We start from the raw sequence: 18,777 nt of genomic DNA, 5'->3' as shown, positions 1-18,777 counted from the left end.
TATTTCATGCTTTGCTACATGAAGTCTTATGCGTTTCATTAACCAATTCCAACTTTCTTTGGTTTTCTCAACAACAATGGCATATGCAACAGACAAACATTTCTTATTAGCATCAAATCCAACGACAATAAGAATTTTACCTCGACATCGACCACGTAGATGAGTTCCATCAACTGTTAAAACTGGTTTGCATAGTTGAAAAGCCTCCACAGCTGGTCCAAAAGCCCAAAATACGTACTTGAATACCTTGTTCATACCGTGGCTTAATCTGTCATCATGCAACTATTCGACAATTGTACCAGGATTTTGTCTTTGCATTTCATTCAAATAAGCCGGTAAAACTTTGAATGACCACTCCCATCCACCATATACAAGCTCAATAGCTGTCCTCCGAGCATACCATGCTTTCTTGTAACTAATTTTCATATGAAATCTATTTTCAATATCCGTCACAATAGCTTTTACCTCGTAGGCAGGATCGTTTTCTATCATAGGCGTTTATATGTAATAAACACGTCAACATAGATGGCATTTTTTAATTAAACACGCCAACGTAGATGGCGTTTTTTAAATAAACACGCCAACCAAGTAGGCGTGTTACGATAAATATTGTATGTGCATAAAATACGATGAAATTTTAAAACGCCAATACGGTTGGCGTGTTTATATGTTGTCGTGTTTAATAAAACACGCCAACGTAGATGGCGTTTTTTAAATAAACACGCCAACCAAGTAGGCGTGTTACGATAAATACTGTATTTGCATAAAATACGATGAAATTGTAAAATGCCAATACGGTTGGCGTGTTTACTTAAAAACACGCCAATGTGGGTGGCGTTTTTCCCATGGATGGAAGACATAACAAAGTGGGTACATTTTCGTTATTATAGTAGTAGAGTTCCCCATAGATCCGATTTTACCGAAAATAAAGTTAGTAATAGAATAATGTAGATACGATTATCTTCTATATTATTTTCTCTCTTACTTTACTTTCTCTTCACTTTAACTATTTATTATCATCATTGCAAAACAACGGCCAAAAAGAAATCAATCACTTGAGCTGAGACAAATGGAGTATTATATTAAATTTTTTATTTTTTGCTTACTCCCTAATCCTGAATTGAATAAAACGACATAGGACTCCATACGTCATATGTTGGTTTATCTCCCATTGCTTTTGATTTTGGGAATTGAGTCTATCTTCCTAATGTATCACTTGGTGATTACTGTGAACTAAAGTTTGGGGGAGTTGGCCGCTTGTTGTGACTTATTTCAGGTACACTTTAGAATGGCCAATATTCTTAATCCAAGAAATTGTGAATGTCACCTTGAGGAATAAGGAAGAGAAGGCACGATGGGAAGCCCTCGCGCGCCTTTGGAGATTATGCCCTCCCGATACCCGCATAGTGGACAGATCAATGACATGGGTATTCAGGTCGCTTGGGAAGGCCTAGTGGAAGCAGGACACCTCACATTCCTATTTGCACATCTATACGGGTCGTACAAAACCTTCACCTTGGAGTTTTTGTCCACCCTCAAGGTGAACTACGGAGATAAGGAGTTAGCATCCATCACCTTCCAACTCGCCAATGAAGAGCACACCCTCTCACTATCAGAGTTCAACTACATCTTCCAACTGATGGAAGAGAATGAAGAAGGCTACATTGTTGAGCCCGAAGACTATGATATAGATGACTTTTGGGGCGGGATTACACTAGACGAAGCGACTTCGAGCTATGGCCCTACCTTCAATCCCTCCCTTGCCAAGATCAACTCAATCCGGAACTCGGTACTGAGATACAAGGCAAATGCCTTAGTTTTCTACCCGTTTGCCCACAAGGAGGTTGGCAGTATTTCTTCAGAAATGTTATTCATACCGTGGGAATGTTGGCCCAGTGGAGGATCAACATTGGTTATTATATGATCAAACATTTGGAGAGGCATACCAAGAAAAAGAGTGGTAAACTTTGTTGTTGATGAGTGATCACTGCCTTGACCTATTACTTTTAGATCAGTGTCGAGGATCGGGTCCCAGATCTGGGCAATAAGACGATAGACTGAGATATAGATCTGGGCAATAAGACGATAGACTGAGATATTCTGAAGAAGGCGGGCATGATTATGGCTGATAGTCGGGGTGTTAGGTATTTCATCTTAGACAAGGGGATGTTTTTCAGGTTTCCTGCATCTTAGCTCACTGCAGTTGGAGGGTGGACTTACCAAGAGAACTGGAAGATGAACTCACCCGACCATTTGGCGAGAATAGCGAGTGACACCCCCTCCCCCCCTAAGGCCAAGGGTTTACTGCCCAAAATCCAATGTATGTGGCACCCCATTACATCCCATGGCCTGAGACCCCCGATGAGCCTCTACCCATCCATGATGAAGAAGTAGACATGGAAAACGATGATGAAGAGACTACCACGGAGCACGAGGAAGGAGAGAGCAGTCAGCCCAAGAGGAGGCGCCCATGTGGCCGACCTTACTTGTGTTAAAACAAGTTGTCAGAGGAGGAGGAATTTATCTCTCTCGGCCAGAGGATGGCTCGGATGGAGGTCCGACAAGAGGAGCAAAGGGTTCAACATCAGTCCTATTGGGCCCAGAACAATGTGTGTTGGACTCAATTCATCGACCACAACATTGCTCAGTGGGCAACCTCAACGCTCGTCTTGATGAGTTTCGTCACCTCTGCATATGTAGGCTCAACCTGCCTTAGCATTGACCGGATCGATGAGCTTCTCGATTGATGAATACAACCAATGCAGTAGGAAATCGAAGAATTGTGAGAGTGTCCTTAGTCAACAAGTTCAAGAAACGAGGAGAAGTGAAATAGGCTTAGTATTATTAACTAAATTGGTAAAGAAAGAGAGACAAAAAGAAAGTGATTGTAGTGCTCTAATGGAGAATATGTCTCACCTCATTAGAAAGAAATTTTTTTCAAAATTAGAGAATTCATATTTTGTGGGACAAACTAAAAAAAGGAATTTATACTTTTGTGGGACTTGGTAGTATTAACTAAATTGAAGTTGTAAAACAATATTTTTTTATTTTATGTAAATTTTGAATTTTACTATTCTTTTGAATTAGAATATATGTTTTAAAAAATAAACCCTCGCATTATTTTTAAAAAAATAAAAATAGATTCCCTTCGTCCGCAAAATGTTGTCCATATTTAATTCGGCGCAGGTTTTAAGAAATATGAATAAATGTGAGTGGAAAAATTTAGTGGAATATAGACCCAACATTTATATATTAGTTTTATAATAGAATGTGAGTGTAATGAGTTAGTGGAAAGTGAGGTCCATTTATCAAAAATGGAAAGAAAAAAAATAAAATGGACAACATTTCACGGATGGATCGAAATGGAAAAACTGGACAACATCTCAGTGATGTCCACCATTATCCACCTCGGTCTTCTGTGCGAGACGACTTTTTTGGGGTGGATTTAGAGAATGCAGTTGTTCAAGATACTCCCCCCTCTAGCCTCCCTACTTCCAGAATCGGGAAGAGGATCCGTGGCCTGTTTATGCGAAAAAGGCGAGACGATTGAACTAAACTACAACTATTTTTATTTGTTTATTGAGTTGAACTTCGTGTTTGTGAACCTTGTAATCTTTATATTTGATAATTTTACAACTCCTCTTTCTATTCATATACTCCCTCTGTCCCATTAAAAATGAAACGTTTTTCTTTTTGATCTGTCCCATTAAAAATGAAATGTTTCTATAAATGGAAACAATACGCACTCTACTTTTTCTTCTCTCTTACTTTACTCTTTCTTCATTAACTCACAAAATACCACAAGTTCAAATAGTAATCAATATATAAGTCTAAGTTATAATCAAACAGTAATCAATACATAAGTCTAAACAATCAAGAAGTCGGGCAGTTGCGTCTGTCGTGATCAGGTAGACGGCATTGTTTACAACGGCGTCGGGCTCGTGGCTGGTCAGCTTCACGGACATCCATCTGATTAGGAATCCTAGTTATACGGTATCGACCGCGACTTCGAGGCATTAATTTAGTTCGTAAACACTGCAAAGTCCATTCAGGCACGTCCCAATAATCTGGGTGTTTGAGTGGATTGAACACCCCAGAATATTGGTGTACCCAAACACTTGTGTGGTATACGGGATTAACAAGCGATATCATGTTGTCGTTTCTAAACCGCGCAACTGCCGCTGCATGTGAACACGGAAGTCTCCACATCTGCCACTTTTGACATTTGTAGTTCGACTCCAAATACAACACATTCCACTTGTTACCACCCTTTCCCCCAATTCAACGTCTTGTTCGAACCACATAAATCCCTTGAATTGAGCTTGGTGCTCTCACATTATGTAACTGACCTTTTGCATCATTTTTGCACACCTTTTCATACACCCACAAGGTAAGTTGTATCGTACACTGTCTTGATGCAATTGCCCGCTCATTAAACCATTCTATTATCCTCCAAAATGTCATATCAATGCAAGCTTTGATTGGGAGTTCTCTTGCGCCTCTCAACACATTGTTGTAAGATTCCACCATATTAGTGGTCACCTCACCCCATCTTTTGTGTTTGTCGTACGCCAAATTCCATTTTTCTAAATCCACGGTATCGAATGTACTGCAAAGCCTCGTTGTTGACGTCTCGAAGTAGACGGCGTCTTTTCTTAAACTTGCGCTTTTGGGTAGCAATACTCATTTTCCAAACCAATCTTTTAACCATGATACCTTTGTGATTCTGCAGAACATTCTTTTTAACATGTATCAAGCAAAACATGTGATGACCTTTAGGTTCTTCTTTCCATATAGGAGAATTCATTGCATCTATAATTCCCACATGCCTATCAGATATTACACATATTTCATGCTTTGCTACATGAAGTCTTATGCGTTCCATAAACCAATTCCAATTTTCTTTGGTTTCCTCATCAACAATGGCATATCCAACATGCAGACATTTCTTATTAGCATCAATCCAACGACAATAAGAATTTTACCTCGACATCGATCACGTAGATGAGTTCCATCAACTGTTAAAACTGGTTTGCATAGTTGAAAAGCCTCAACAGCTGGTCCAAAAGCCCAAAATACGTACTTGAATACCTTGTTCGTACCGTGGCTTAATCTGTCATCATACAACCATTCGACAATTATACAAGGATTTTGTCTTTGCATTTCATTCAAATAAGCCGGTAAAACTTTGAATGATCACTCTCATCCACCGTATACAAGCTCAATAGCTGTCCTTCGAGCATGCCATGCTTTCTTGTAACTAATTTTCACATGAAATCTATTTTCAATATCCGCCACAATAGCTTTTCCCTTGTAGGCAGGATCGTTTTCTATCATAGGCGTTTATATGTATTGAACACGCCAATATAGATGGCGTTTTTTATAGTAGTAGAGTGCCCATAGATCCGATTTGGTACATTTTCGTTATTATAGTAGTAGAGTGACGTTTTTATAGTAGTATTAATTACTTAAAAACATGCCAATGTAAGTGACGTTTTTCCCGTGGATGGAAGACATAACAAAGTTGGTACATTTTCGTTATTATAGTAGTAGAGTGCCCATAGATCCGATTTTACCGAAAATAAAGTTAGTAATAGAATAATGTAGATACGATTATCTTCTATATTATTTTCTATCTTACTTTACTTTCTCCTAACTTTAACTATTTATTATCATCATCGCAAAACAACGGCAAAAAAGAAATCAATCACTTGAGCTGGGACAAATGGAGTATTATATTAAAATTTTTATTTATTGCTTACTCCCTAATCCTGAATTGAATAAAACGACATAGGACTCCATATGTCATATGTTTGTTTATCTCCTCTTGCTTTTGATTTTGGGAATTAAGTCTATCTTCCTAATGTAACACTTGGTGATTACTGTGAACTAAAGTTTGGAGGAGTTGGCTGCTTGTTGTGACTTATTTCAGGTACACTTTAGAATGGCCAATATTCTTAATCCAAGAAATTGTGAATGTCACCTTGAGGAATAAGGAAGAGAAGGCACAATGGGAAGCCCTCGCCCGCCTTTGGAGATTATGCCCTCCCGATACCCGCATAGTGGACCGATCAATGACATGGGTATTCAGGTCGCTTGGGAAGGCCTAGTGGAAGCAGGACACCTCACATTCCTATTTGCACATCCATACGGGTCGTACAAAACCTTCACCTTGGAGTTTTTGTCCACCCTCAAGGTGAACTACGGAGATAAGGAGTTGGCATCCATCACCTTCCAACTCGCCAATGAAGAGCATACCCTCTCACTGTTAGAGTTCAACGACATCTACCAACTGATGGAAGAGAATGAAGAAGGCTACATTGCTGAGCCCGAAGACTATGATAGAGATGACTTTTGGGGCAGGATTACACTGGACGAAGTGACTCCGAGCCATGGCCCTACCTTCAATCCCTCCCGCGCCAAGATCAACTCAATCCGAAACTCGGTACTGAGATGCTTGGCAAATGCCTTAGTTTTCTACCCGTTTGCCCACAAGGAGGTTGGCAGTATTTCTTCAGAAAAGTTATTCATACCGTGGGAATGTTGGCCCACTGGAGGATCAACATTGGTTATTATATGATCAAACATTTGGAGAGGCATACCAAGAAAAAGAGTGGTAAACTTTGTTGTTGATGAGTGATCACTGCCTTGACCTATTACTTTTAGATCAGTGTCGAGGATCGGGTCCCAGATCTGGGCAATAAGACGATAGACTGAGATATTCTGAAGAAGGCGGGCATAATTATGGTTGATAGTCGGGGTGTTAGGTATTTCATCTTAGACAAGAGGACGTTTTTCAGGTTTCCTGCCTCTCAGCTCACTGCAGTTGGAGGGTGGACTTACCAAGAGAATTGGAAGATGAACTCACTCGACCATTTGGCGAGAATAGCGAGTGACACCCCCTCCCCCCCTAAGGCCAAGGGTTTACTGCCCAAAATCCAATGTATGTGGCACCCCATTACATCCCATGGCCTGAGACAACCGATGAGCCTCTACCCATCCATGATGAAGAAGCAGACATGGAAAACGATGACGAAGAGACTACCACGGAGCACGAGGGAGGAGAGAGCAGTCGGCCCAAGAGGAGGCACCCATGTGGCCGACCTTACTTGTGTTAAAATAAGTTGTCAGAGGATGAGGAATTTATCTCTCTCGGCCAGAGGATGGCTCGGATGGAGGTCCGACAAGAGGAAAAGGGTCCAGCATCATGCCTATTGCCCAGAACAATGTGCGTTGGACTCAATTCATCGACTACAGCATTGCTCAGTGGGCAACCTCAACGCTCATCTTGATGAGTTTCATCACCTCTGCATATGTAGGCTCAACCGGCCTTAGCATTGACCAGATCGATGAGCTTCTCGATTGATGAATGCAACCAATGCAGTAGGAAATCGAAGAATTGTGAGTGTCCTTAGTCAACAAGTTCAAGAAACGAGGAGAAGTGAAATAGACTTAGTATTATTAACTAAATTAGTAAAGAAAGAGAGACAGAAAGAAAGTGATTGTAGTGCTCTAATGGAGAATATGTCTCACCTCATTAGAAGGAAATTATTTTCAACATTAGAGAATTCATATTTTGTGGGACAAACTAAAAAAGGAATTTATACTTTTGTGGGACTTGGTAGTATTAACTAAATTGAAGTTGTAAAACAATATTTTTTTTATTTTATGTAAAATTTGAATTTTACTATTCTTTTGAATTAGAATATATGTTTTAAAAAATAAACCCTCACATTATTTAAAAAAATAAAAATAGATTTCCTTCGTCCGCAAAATGTTGTCCATATTTAATTCGGCGCATGTTTTAAGAAATATGAATAAAAGTGAGTGGAAAAAGTTAGTGGAATGTAGACCCCACATTTATATATTAGTTTTATAATAGAATGTGAGTGTAATGAGTTAGTGGAAAGTGAGGTCCATTTATCAAAAATGGAAAGAAAAACAAAACAAAATGGACAACATTTTACGGATGGATCGAAATGGAAAAACTGGACAACATTTCACGGACGGAGGGAGTGCTATAAAGATTATAGAATAGCAAGCATCGCTGCAAAAATAGGTCAAAAAATGGAATTATTTGTGAGTGCTATAGAATGCTCCCAAGTGGTTCAATTTTTGCAACCATACTGAGGAAACTTGTAAGCAAAAAGAGGTGCTTGAAAATTCCTAATTTCCGAGCAATGTGCTTGCAATTATTTGCGACGAGGCTAATAGAGAGCACACTTGCTGCTCTCAAAGTGCTCTAAGTATTACGTATATCGAGCACATTTGCTTATATGCAATCACTTTGATGCTTGCAAAACTATTTTTTTTTTGTAATTTCTATATCAACCTTGCCAGCTCAAATAATTGTTATTCATGAATAAGATGACTTAAACGTATGGGTAAATGTTTCTTTTTCATGTAAACAAAACAAGAATGAAAAAATAACTTGTTTTGAATATACGAATTGATGGGATTGAAAGTAAATTGCATTTTGCATTATTTTGTATTTCAGATTTTACAAAATAGATAGTTGATGGGATTTCTCCAACTTGCAACATAGATTATTCAACATCATGTGTAATTTTAGTTCATTCAATAATTTTCAAATTTAATATTGTAATATATATATTGTTAAGTTACTAACGACTAAGTATCTCTAAATTTTTCTCTTTTTTTTCTTCTCCTTGTAGATACTGAATAATGAAAGTTAAAGGGTTAGGAGTTGACATTGAAAATAATGCAATTGGATATATTCCACTGAGGATGACAAAGGAGATGCAAGAAAGAGAAAAACTATGAACAAAGATAATAGGTTTGAGAACATTTTACAGCATTCGTTGATAAAAAAATAAGAAACATAGAACTAAGTGTGTGCATTGTGGGGCTACACTTTCTCAAATACTAGGAATGACACTTCTACACTATAACACATTTGAATGAATGCAAAGAAGTTTCAAGCACATGTCCTAGGAAAGAACAATTAGTGTTATCATCCGGCCAAAGTTCATCGATTAGTACTTGGAATTTTGAGCAAGAAGAAGTTTGGTAGACTTTATCTTTTATAATTATTGTTGATGAGTTGCCCTTTAAGTTTATTTGGGGGAGGGCATTTAAACACTGTGTTTCAAAGACATGTCCTCAGTTTTAGATTCCATCCGGATAGAATCTGTTGCACATAATTGTTTTAAGTTCTATGAAGATGGAATGAACTTGCTCGTGGCATTGCTTAAATCAACCAATCAAAGAGTGTCTCATGGACTTCCCGTCAAAAAGTCAATTATATGTGTTTGAGTACTCAATATAATTTTTATATAAATGGTAACCCAACTAGAAAATTACTATCAATTTTTTTTTTCCAATTACTAATCATAAGAGATTAGACATTGGTTCCTTATTAGAGTATGTATAATTTAAATACTACTTTTATTTCATTTTTTCAAACCATTTTATGTTAAATTATTTGTTTAAAGAAAAATGTAAATAAATAAATTATCGCACAAGATACTGATAATAATATTTTTTTTTGAAGTGGATAGTAGTTGAAGAATTAGGAATAGCCACGTCATACTCTTAACATCTAGTCTTAATTAAATTAGGATTACTTGCTTGATTTACCTCTGCAGTTTCCTCTCGAATTTACATATCTTACCTCCACATTTAACTGAAACTTCTCAAATCTCAATCGAATCTCAAGATATTTGTTCTGTCAATCTTCGATTACGGTAGCTGTTTTGCAGCATAGGTATTGGAAACCTGCTGCTGCTCCTAATTGGAGCTGCATGACGACTGCTTCGGAGCTATTCTACCAACGGAGGACGCGAATTGGGCGTAATTCCGATTCGTATGGCGTCGGGTCGGATTTGAGCTCTCCACCGCCGCCTCCGTCGATCAATCGCCGCCACCGCCACGACAACAGTGCCGGAGGCAATCACAGTCGTCGAGACCGACTTGATCCTGACGGTTGCAATCCGTTGCGGCGCTCTGTTCATCACCCGCGCCAGACCTCGCTCAATCGCTCTTCTCACCTTCCTCGGGTGATTTTTGTTGTGATGATTGCAATTTATGTAACAATAAGTGCTGAATTTGTTGAGTATGTTGCGGTTCGAGTTAATTAGTAGCATCTAGCTGTGAGATTTAGTATTGCTTTGATGGAACTTGATGCTCTATCTGTTCTCTTTTTATCACCTTTCTTCTTAATTCCGTTTAGCTGAAAACTGTTAGTTTTGAACCGATGGCAGCATGTGATATATCATAGAAATCCTATTCTCTGAAATGCAAAGAGTTATCCCGAGCAATATATATCAATTATGGTGTAGTATTGGCAGTTTTGTATTCACTATGTGCTTTAGATTTAGGATGCTTCTCCATATCCAAATGTTTTTCTTCATGCAAACCTCTATGCTGATGAGATATTAGCAGTGCATCCTAGAGTTGTTTTATTATTTATTTTTTAAACATTTCCATCAACCTTGTAAAAACCAATTCTGAACCATTGGCTGTCATATCCTTTCATTATGACTAGGAATGTGAAACGGTTCGACGCGAAGAAGGCAGCCACCAGTCTTCTCCAGGGAATGTTATCCATCCTGATCCTCAAGTTACACAAGATTGGCTGATGTTAAGTAGGAATGACAGGCTTCCTGGAGCCGTTCTGCTTGCTAGAGAAAGACTTTTGCAAAGACTGAGAGGTGTTATGCTCTCTGATAGCAGGTTGGTTCAGATGTTTGAAATCCCTCCCACCCCACCATCCAGCATAATTGCGTCGGCTGAAGTAAACTGTAAAACACATTATGGCAGTCATTTGTAGATTCGGCATTGAACCAGTAGTCCAGTATAAATATGGTCTTCATGACTTTCTGCACTCTAGTTATTAAACCTTGCTTTAACATAATTATGTTCTCGGACTTTTTCTCTGTATAAGTTTCTTATTCCTTCTACTCCATGACTCTGCTAAACATATTTGTTTGTAAGGATAATGACTTTGATATGGTTTTGAGATTCTAGCACATTCACATCTTAGTGGTAGTCTTCTTGAGAGCCTTCCATGTCATTTAATTTTGTAACCCAACAATATTAATAATTGGTTTATGTGTGTCTCTATATAGGCGGAGTCACAGGAACTCAGCTGGGAGCCAACGTAGGGGCTTTGCAATCGGCGATGACTTCAGGCTCGTGGATGCTGGGGATTGGGAAACAGATATATCTAGGGAGTGGCTTGCAGCAGCATCTCCCTTAACCAATTCAGATGGCCAACGTCTGAACATGAGGCCTCCAGGACTTACTCAAGAGGCACTGAGCTGTTTGCCGGTTGAGGTATTCTGTGTCGCACAGGAAAGTGACGAACAGCACGTGCCCAGGGCATCAAGAGAGTGTAGCATATGCCTAGAGAGTTTCTTAGGCGGAGATCAGCTGATATGTCTACCGTGTGGGCACAGGTATCATTTTTCTTGCTTGGATCCTTGGGTTCGGACTTGTGCAGACTGCCCATATTGCCGTAGGAGTATTGATGTAACAACCTCTGACAGAGTTAAAAAGGATCCAGAATTTTGATCTGTTAGAAGGTCTCTCCCAATGCTGTATACTAGTTTTTCTGCCTTAGCGTGTGTGTAAAGAAATCTCGTCTTGTAATTTTGTGTTTCTGCTGTGACGTGCTGACGTTTAATGTAACTTGAACTAAGTTGTTGAGTGTAGAATAAAAGACAGAAGAAACTTGACTACATTTGTTGAACTCAGAACTTTATGTTGAAATATTTTGTAGCATGTAAATGCAGGCTCCGAATCTGGAAGCAGCAGGTCTTTTGGGAGATATTCAGCTCAGTTCCCAGTTTGTTGTGTTTCATGTCCTAACGAGGTAGATTCGGACAGGTATTATCCGAAAATAATACTATAGAATTTTAATGGCTTTTAAAGTAAACAACAGGACCACTACACCAGTTGAATGATTCTACATTTGCTACTAACTATTCACTCAACCCATTTTACTTGGTCTTTTTATATATTGTTTTTATGTGTATGTGTGAGACAGATATGATCATCGATGATTGATTGATTAACGAATTGATTCTTAAATATTGTGGATGACTTCATAGAACTAGATAGATTTTCTTTTTTGATTAATCAAAATGCTCGAGCCAAGAGAAGCGAGCTGTGGGGTACAAAATAGAAACAAAACAACACCAAGCAACAGGAAAAGGAGCAACAACCTTCTCCCCAAAACGAAGCTAGAAAAGAAAACTATGACATGCAAAAGGTACCAAAAAACCACTGGCAAGAAAGCCTCGAAAAGCTTACCACCTAGCCTCAAGTTGACAAGAACCTATCCACCTCCCGACTTCCTCCAATAGAACTAGATAGATAATCAGATAGATCGAATAGATGTTTGTCCAACTTAAACGAATTCAAGAATGTGGACTGATAGAATAATGTCACAATGTTCTAATTGAAGGTTCAATGATTAAAAATTAAAAGCACTCGATGATTGATTGATTAACGAATCAATTCTTAAATGCTAAGCAAATTCAAGAATGTGGACTGTACGATGGTTTGATAAGTCGATAGGTTTTCTAAATGAAAATTGAACGTTCGAGGGAGAATAAAATTCACAAAATATTATAATCAAAGATAAATTATTTTAATTATCATTAAAAGAATAATCCTAAACCTACAAAGAAAGATAAAGCTAAAAGAAAAGTATAATTCGTAGAATTAAAGCTAAACAAAGCCCATGAATATTGGTCAATAATTTTCATCGCTTATTCTATTGAAAGGAAATTGTAATAAATAGAAATAAAACAATCAAATCTAGTATTTGTGGGTTGTCCTAGTGGTAGAGTCGTAATATCTAAAGCTATATATTTTAGGTTTAAATCCATGTGGTGTGACTTTTAAAACTTATGTTCATTTGCTTAAAAAAATTAAAGCAAGTTAATATTAATAAAATCTTTTCTATCAAGTTATAAAAATTTATAAAATTAACTAGGAAAACAAATAACTACCGAAACAACTTAAAGGACCTTATATTATAACAACGAGAATTTCATGTTACACATGGCTACATCAGGTATTATACTACTTTGTTTCAACCTTTTATGGTTGGATTATTGATATGAAAAAAAGAATTTCCGTATTGGAGGTTTAGTATTAATAAGCATGAGATAACTACCATTGTTATACCTTTATTGGCCAAAGTAGAATAAATTTAGGTAGAAATGTAGAAATTTAGGTAGAACGATTTTTAAGAAGTGGAATTACTAGCAAGTGTTCCTTTCGTTTCGACCACATAGTTTATGTTGCTTTCCCATCTCAATGTGTATGTTCTTCATTTAGTGAATTATGTAGACTTTTATATAGAAGACTTGCCCTTTTCTATTTTTCATTCTTTCTTTAGGCATCGAATATTTATAACTCTCTCATTAGGCTAATACACACAACTAGGATATTAGGTGGAATATATTTAAATAATTAACATATAATGTATTATTTTATAAACGAAAAAGTTACTGGTTCCATTAAATAAGGATTGGAATATATCGAATATAAAAGTACAAGGACTTACTAAAACGAAAAAATTGTATAAGGACCTAGTGAAATAAACAATCAAAGTACAAGGACTTAAGGATGTGTTTTGCCAATTGTATTTACTGTAATTTTTCTTGTATTCGATAGTAGATAGCATAATAATTACCATAGCACACACATGACAACTATGGAAAAAAAATTAAATATGAGAGCAAAGATGATAAGAATCAAATCCACAAATTTTGTGACCTTTTTCAAGCTAAGTTAGTATTGTTACGATCCTCAAATAATCTTATAAGTCAACGACTCCAAGTTTTAATTAAAAAATTAAGAAACGAGTAAGATAAACATCTTATTAACGAATCAAAAAATAGTTACGCCCCAATTAAAATAATTAAGCGTTGGGTTTATGACTTTATCCCAACCAAATAAAAAAAATTCAATATGTCGAGTGTTGTGACGATAGTGAGTCAGCAACAATCCGCAGTTAAATCGTACTGTAATTAATTAATTATAAATTCATCAAAATAAAGCATGTTTATTTGAAATAGTAATTGAATTGCAATCCAATATTTATTTGTCCGAGTCATATCCATGTCGCCTCCAAGTCCATCCCCATCCAAAACAATTTTTTAAAGAGAAATCAATTATTCACACTACATATTTACCAAAGTCGACCCAAATTTAAATATATTTTCATCATTAGCTTTATGTGCAAGTCAAGATTTAAATAACTTTTCTACTTTAGTCGTAACGTGTTATACGGGATATGGGTAATGACATATACAAGATGTGGAACATAAGTTTTGACTATATTATTCTTGTTTTGATGTATTTTTTCAAAATTTCACATTAGAGTTTGAATTCTTATGTCCAAAAAAAAAGAAAGAAGAAGAAGATATAAGAAATGATTAGAGTAACTTTTAATATTCTTTAAAAACCAAAATTCTTAATCCTAGATATTTACTATAATTTATAATTTAGAGCGTGGAATATTTCTATATATTCTATACTACTATAGATCCAAAAAAATACAATTTCAAATTTACAAACCAAAAAATGAATAAAAACTCCTCACTAAAAATTATAAGTAAATAACTTAATATAATTTCACATGATGTATATAACTAATATAATACTCCCTCCATCCCCGATTAAGAGTCACACTTTGACCGGGCACGAGTTTTAAGAAATGTAAAGAAAAGTTGGTTGAAAAAGTTAGTGGAATGTGTGACCCACTTTTTTATATTGGCTTTATAATAAAATGTGAGTGAAGTGAGTTAGTAGAATGTGAGATCTACTTACCATTTATAGTAAAAATGAAGTGTGACTCTTAATTGAGGACGGACCGAAATGAAAAAGTGTGACTCTTAATCGGGGACGGAAGGAGTAATAAATTTAATGGTGGCATTAAGTATATGAGTATGAACAGAAATATTAAATGAGCTCTCATTTGATACCAACTACTACTATGAAATAAGATTTCATGAATTTAATTTAAAGTACTTTTACAATTGTATAAAATTTCAGTATCATATTTAGTGGAGTAGAATATATAAAAAAATATCTATAATATAATCCCCCATACATTTAAAAAATTGTTTGACTATGAATAAAATTGTACTATTAAAAAACTTAGTGGAATATAGATATAATTTGTACTATTATTTTAATTTCCATTAATAAAAAAATAAAATTTTAAATTGTGGATGTCAAAAAATGACAAAATGGGTCATTATTTTATGGATAGAGATTATAATTTACATTCTACTGACCTAAGTTCTATTTGAGTTGTAGGAGAATTATATTAGCCATTAAGGTTGTCTAAGTCACTTGAGTCTTTTGTTTCTTTTTCTCCCTCTACTTCATTTTATTTTAGATTATTAACACGATATTTTTGATGGAGTTGTTAAAAGTATTTAAATAGAGAATAATATAATAAACTACAAATGAAATATGTTTAATTTAAAAAGAAAAGATGATACTCCATTTTAGTTGAAACAAGTAGTAAAAAAATAAAAGCTCAACAATAAATTTCATGTTAGACTAAGTTTGCACACTAAAAAAAATGGAATTTTGAAATTTCAATTTTAAAAAACTGTGTATTTATTTATACCAAACCTAGTCTCTTTGTCTCTCCTCTCTTATTTATAAATTTCATTTAATCCCACATTCATCCATAATCCATTCCTGTCCCACCATTTCCATTTCTAGACTCTCTCACTGTTGAAGATATTTCTACTGCATTAGGTCATGTTGCGATCCTGCTGTTTAGGGCGCCGAATTGGCGATGGCTTGCTCTGGCACTCTGCATTGAAGCCCCACGCCTCCGGTGAATTCTCGATCGCGGTCGCGCAGGCCAATTCTAACCTAGAGGATCAGAGCCAGGTCTTCACCTCGCCCTCCGCCACCTATGTCGGAGTTTACGACGGCCACGGCGGTCCCGAAGCCTCTCGATTCGTCAACCACCACCTCTTCCTTCATCTCCAAAGTGATTTTCTTAAATCCCCTCTTTTTTCGCTCTTTTAATTTCTTATGCTGTTGTTGAAGGAGATCTCGCCGTATATTTTGTTTTGTTTGTGTATTCATTGAGCTTTGATTTTTTGAAATTAGGTATCTGATCTATTGCTTGTGAACATCTGTTTCAAATTATTCAAATTTGAACTAGAAGCTTTTGATAGAATATATTTTATTCGTTTCAACTGTGGATGAATCAGTGGTTTCTTAGTGTTCTTTTAATTTGATTGGCAATCAATTTGTAATTTACAGAATTTTCCACGGAGCAAGGAGGATTGTCGACAGATGTAATAAAGAGGGCTTTCAACGCAGCTGAAGAGGATTTTACTCGTTTAGTGAAGATATCATTACCAACCAATCCGAAGATTGCTTCAGTTGGGTCGTGCTGCTTGGTCGGTGCAATTTCAGACGGTAAATTGTATGTTGCAAACTTGGGAGATTCAAGAGCTGTTCTTGGCCGTAGAGGTTTTGATGGGGAGAATAATTTCGTGTCTGAGAGGTTGTCCACAGATCATAATGTTTCGTCCCAAGATGTTAGGAGGGAGGTTGAAGCGCTTCATCCTGATGATTCACCTGTTGTGGTTTATTGTCGAGGAGTTTGGAGAATCAAGGGAATTATTCAGGTTCTTTTCTTAATCCATCATTTATCGAATGCCAAGCATTCTGCATATTTTAATGTTAGTGCCAAAGTGACTGTTTTGACAATTCCGAAGCATCTGGACTGAGTTTAATCATCATAGAACCTTATAGAGAGCATGCTAAAACTAACCAATATTTCATGTTTGATTGATTAAGAGCTGCATCGTACCATATTATGACCTCTTTTTGTTCGTTCGTGGCGTTAGACAATTTTCTGGTTGATATTGTATTCATTTTTGCGTAGGGTATTTTGTGAGATACCTTGGCCACTGCTCATATTCTAGTTTTTTGGGTTAAGATTGGGTAGTTATTTTGAGCTCTGTTATAAAAGATTCTTGCAGATTGTTGCACATCAGAATTATTTGATTAAAACCCAATCCTGATACGGGATATTGTAAACTGACCACATGATTTAGGTTTTAACTAAAGGTACATGAGATTCATCAGCCTGGTGGTGTATCAAGTCAGAACTCTTGGCTGCTTTTCTTTCAACCCAATCCTACTGATCTGCTTGAAAGAGCATTTCATGGGAGATGATTTTAGCACCTTTTTCCTGTTCAAAATTTATTTTTCTTCCCAAATTGATATCTTCTCTCTTAATTTGGTGAGAGGCAGCAACGAGAGTGCACATTTAGTTCATTTGCTAAAGGGTGTATTGGTTACTCTTCCAGGATTCACATGCTCTGCCTCTTGCCGTCTCATGTGGCTGAAGTTAAAGTAGATGCCTTCCGCACATGAGATGTACATGAAGATCATAAAGCAAAGTGTTGTGATCCTGGTGCCTCTATAGTCCCCTGCCTTTATGTTTGGTCATCCTGAAGGTCCTTGTACCTTGAAAGAAGCTCATTTAGCATTTAGGATCTAATTTTCTTTCCTTCCTTATGATTTACAGATATTCATGTTGGCCCGGTGAGAATGAGATAAGGAGTTTGTCTGTTTGTTTTATCTTTAATCGTTTTTTTTCTATTTTATTAATCTGAAGCTAAATGTCATGCAAAGGTTTTAAATCCCTAATTTCTAAGTTATCTCACTTCAGGTATCTAGATCCATTGGTGATGTCTATTTGAAAAAGCCCGAGTTTTATAGAGACCCGATTTTCCAGCAGTACGGGAATTATGTCCCCACGAAGCGACCTCTTATGTCAGCTGAACCTTCTATTGTAACCAGAAAGCTGAGACAAGAAGATAAGTTTGTCATTTTCGCTTCTGATGGTCTGTGGGAGCAACTCAGCGATGATGGAGCTGTTCAAATAGTTTCCAAGTACCCAAGAGCTGTAAGTGTTTAGTATACTGTTCCAGTTCATGCTTTATACCAGTCATGGCCAAACAACATAAATTCTATTGCTTGAACTCATGCTTTGCACCATCCACCCATCCATCTCTCTCTCAGGTGGACGCATGGTCGATTCACCTAGTAAATATTCTCATTATTTTCAATATGTAGGCACCATATCCATCTCATCATAATTAGTATTCTAACTAACCGGCTGCCACATTTCACATTACAATCAAGTTAATCAAAACTGCCTAAATTTGATTGCATACGAAACCTCTCAGAGGCTAACATCTGATGGTGTGAATTTGCAGGGAATAGCCAAGAGATTGGTTGCAGCTGCCATTCAGGAAGCAGCAAAGAAGAGAGAAGTGAGGTACAAGGATATCAAGAAGATCGAGAGGGGAATCAGGAGGCATTTTCATGATGACATTACTGTAATTGTGATTTACCTTGATCACCAAAAGCATAAGCAAGGTGCAGTTGGCTCTACTACTCCACCTATTGATATCTATTCCCATAACTCGGATGAAGCCATGGGAAGTTCCGGCGACAAGATTTTTCCCAATGAGGAATCACAAGCAAAGGTATTATACTGATTACTGAAAAAAAGAAGTTTATGTTGTATAGAGGTTTGGTGTAGATAAAATAGTGCATACAAGGATTATAGCTAATTTTGAAGCGTGGGTTGCAACCTCAAATACACTCTTTTCTTTCTTTCTTTTTTGGTCTGAAATTAGGTATGGTTATCGTTTTTGCTGTCAGTGAACTGATAGTTGAGTTTACTACTAGCCTTGTGCTGTGTTATGTTTTGTGCCTTTTTTACTCTTTCATTAACTGCAGTAA

The 18,777-nt window shown here is 36.8% G+C and overlaps 2 protein-coding genes across 2 annotated transcripts; both read left to right on the top strand.

Annotated features, from left to right (window-relative positions):
- Positions 1-9,595: 9,595 nt before the first annotated feature.
- On the top strand, positions 9,596-11,704 carry LOC121755874 (probable E3 ubiquitin-protein ligase RHY1A). Its single transcript, XM_042151292.1, has 3 exons — positions 9,596-10,019; positions 10,508-10,695; positions 11,091-11,704. The coding sequence occupies exons 1-3, from the start codon at positions 9,765-9,767 to the stop codon at positions 11,533-11,535; spliced, it is 888 nt and encodes a 295-aa protein (XP_042007226.1). The 5' UTR covers positions 9,596-9,764; the 3' UTR covers positions 11,536-11,704.
- Positions 11,705-15,672: 3,968 nt separating this feature from the next.
- Positions 15,673-18,738, top strand: LOC121755244 (probable protein phosphatase 2C 63). The gene is made up of 4 exons (XM_042150523.1): positions 15,673-15,994; positions 16,273-16,643; positions 17,696-17,932; positions 18,246-18,738. Exons 1-4 carry the CDS (start codon positions 15,757-15,759, stop codon positions 18,528-18,530), a joined length of 1,131 nt encoding a protein of 376 aa, XP_042006457.1. The 5' UTR covers positions 15,673-15,756; the 3' UTR covers positions 18,531-18,738.
- Positions 18,739-18,777: the final 39 nt, after the last annotated feature.

This window comes from Salvia splendens, chromosome 11 (assembly GCF_004379255.2).
Source record: "Salvia splendens isolate huo1 chromosome 11, SspV2, whole genome shotgun sequence".
NCBI lineage: Eukaryota > Viridiplantae > Streptophyta > Magnoliopsida > Lamiales > Lamiaceae > Salvia > Salvia splendens.
This window is presented reverse-complemented; position numbering and strand designations above follow the sequence as displayed.

Excerpts from the sequence above, each read along its gene's own strand:
- LOC121755874 (XM_042151292.1), top strand. The coding sequence starts at position 9,765 with ATGACGACTGCTTCGGAGCTATTCTACCAACGGAGGACGCGAATTGGG. Across the intron at positions 10,020-10,507 it reads GCTCTTCTCACCTTCCTCGG|GAATGTGAAACGGTTCGACG; the intron begins GTGATTTTTGTT and ends CATTATGACTAG. Across the intron at positions 10,696-11,090 it reads GTTATGCTCTCTGATAGCAG|GCGGAGTCACAGGAACTCAG; the intron begins GTTGGTTCAGAT and ends GTCTCTATATAG.
- LOC121755244 (XM_042150523.1), top strand. The coding sequence starts at position 15,757 with ATGTTGCGATCCTGCTGTTTAGGGCGCCGAATTGGCGATGGCTTGCTC. Across the intron at positions 15,995-16,272 it reads CCTCTTCCTTCATCTCCAAA|AATTTTCCACGGAGCAAGGA; the intron begins GTGATTTTCTTA and ends TGTAATTTACAG. Across the intron at positions 16,644-17,695 it reads GAATCAAGGGAATTATTCAG|GTATCTAGATCCATTGGTGA; the intron begins GTTCTTTTCTTA and ends ATCTCACTTCAG.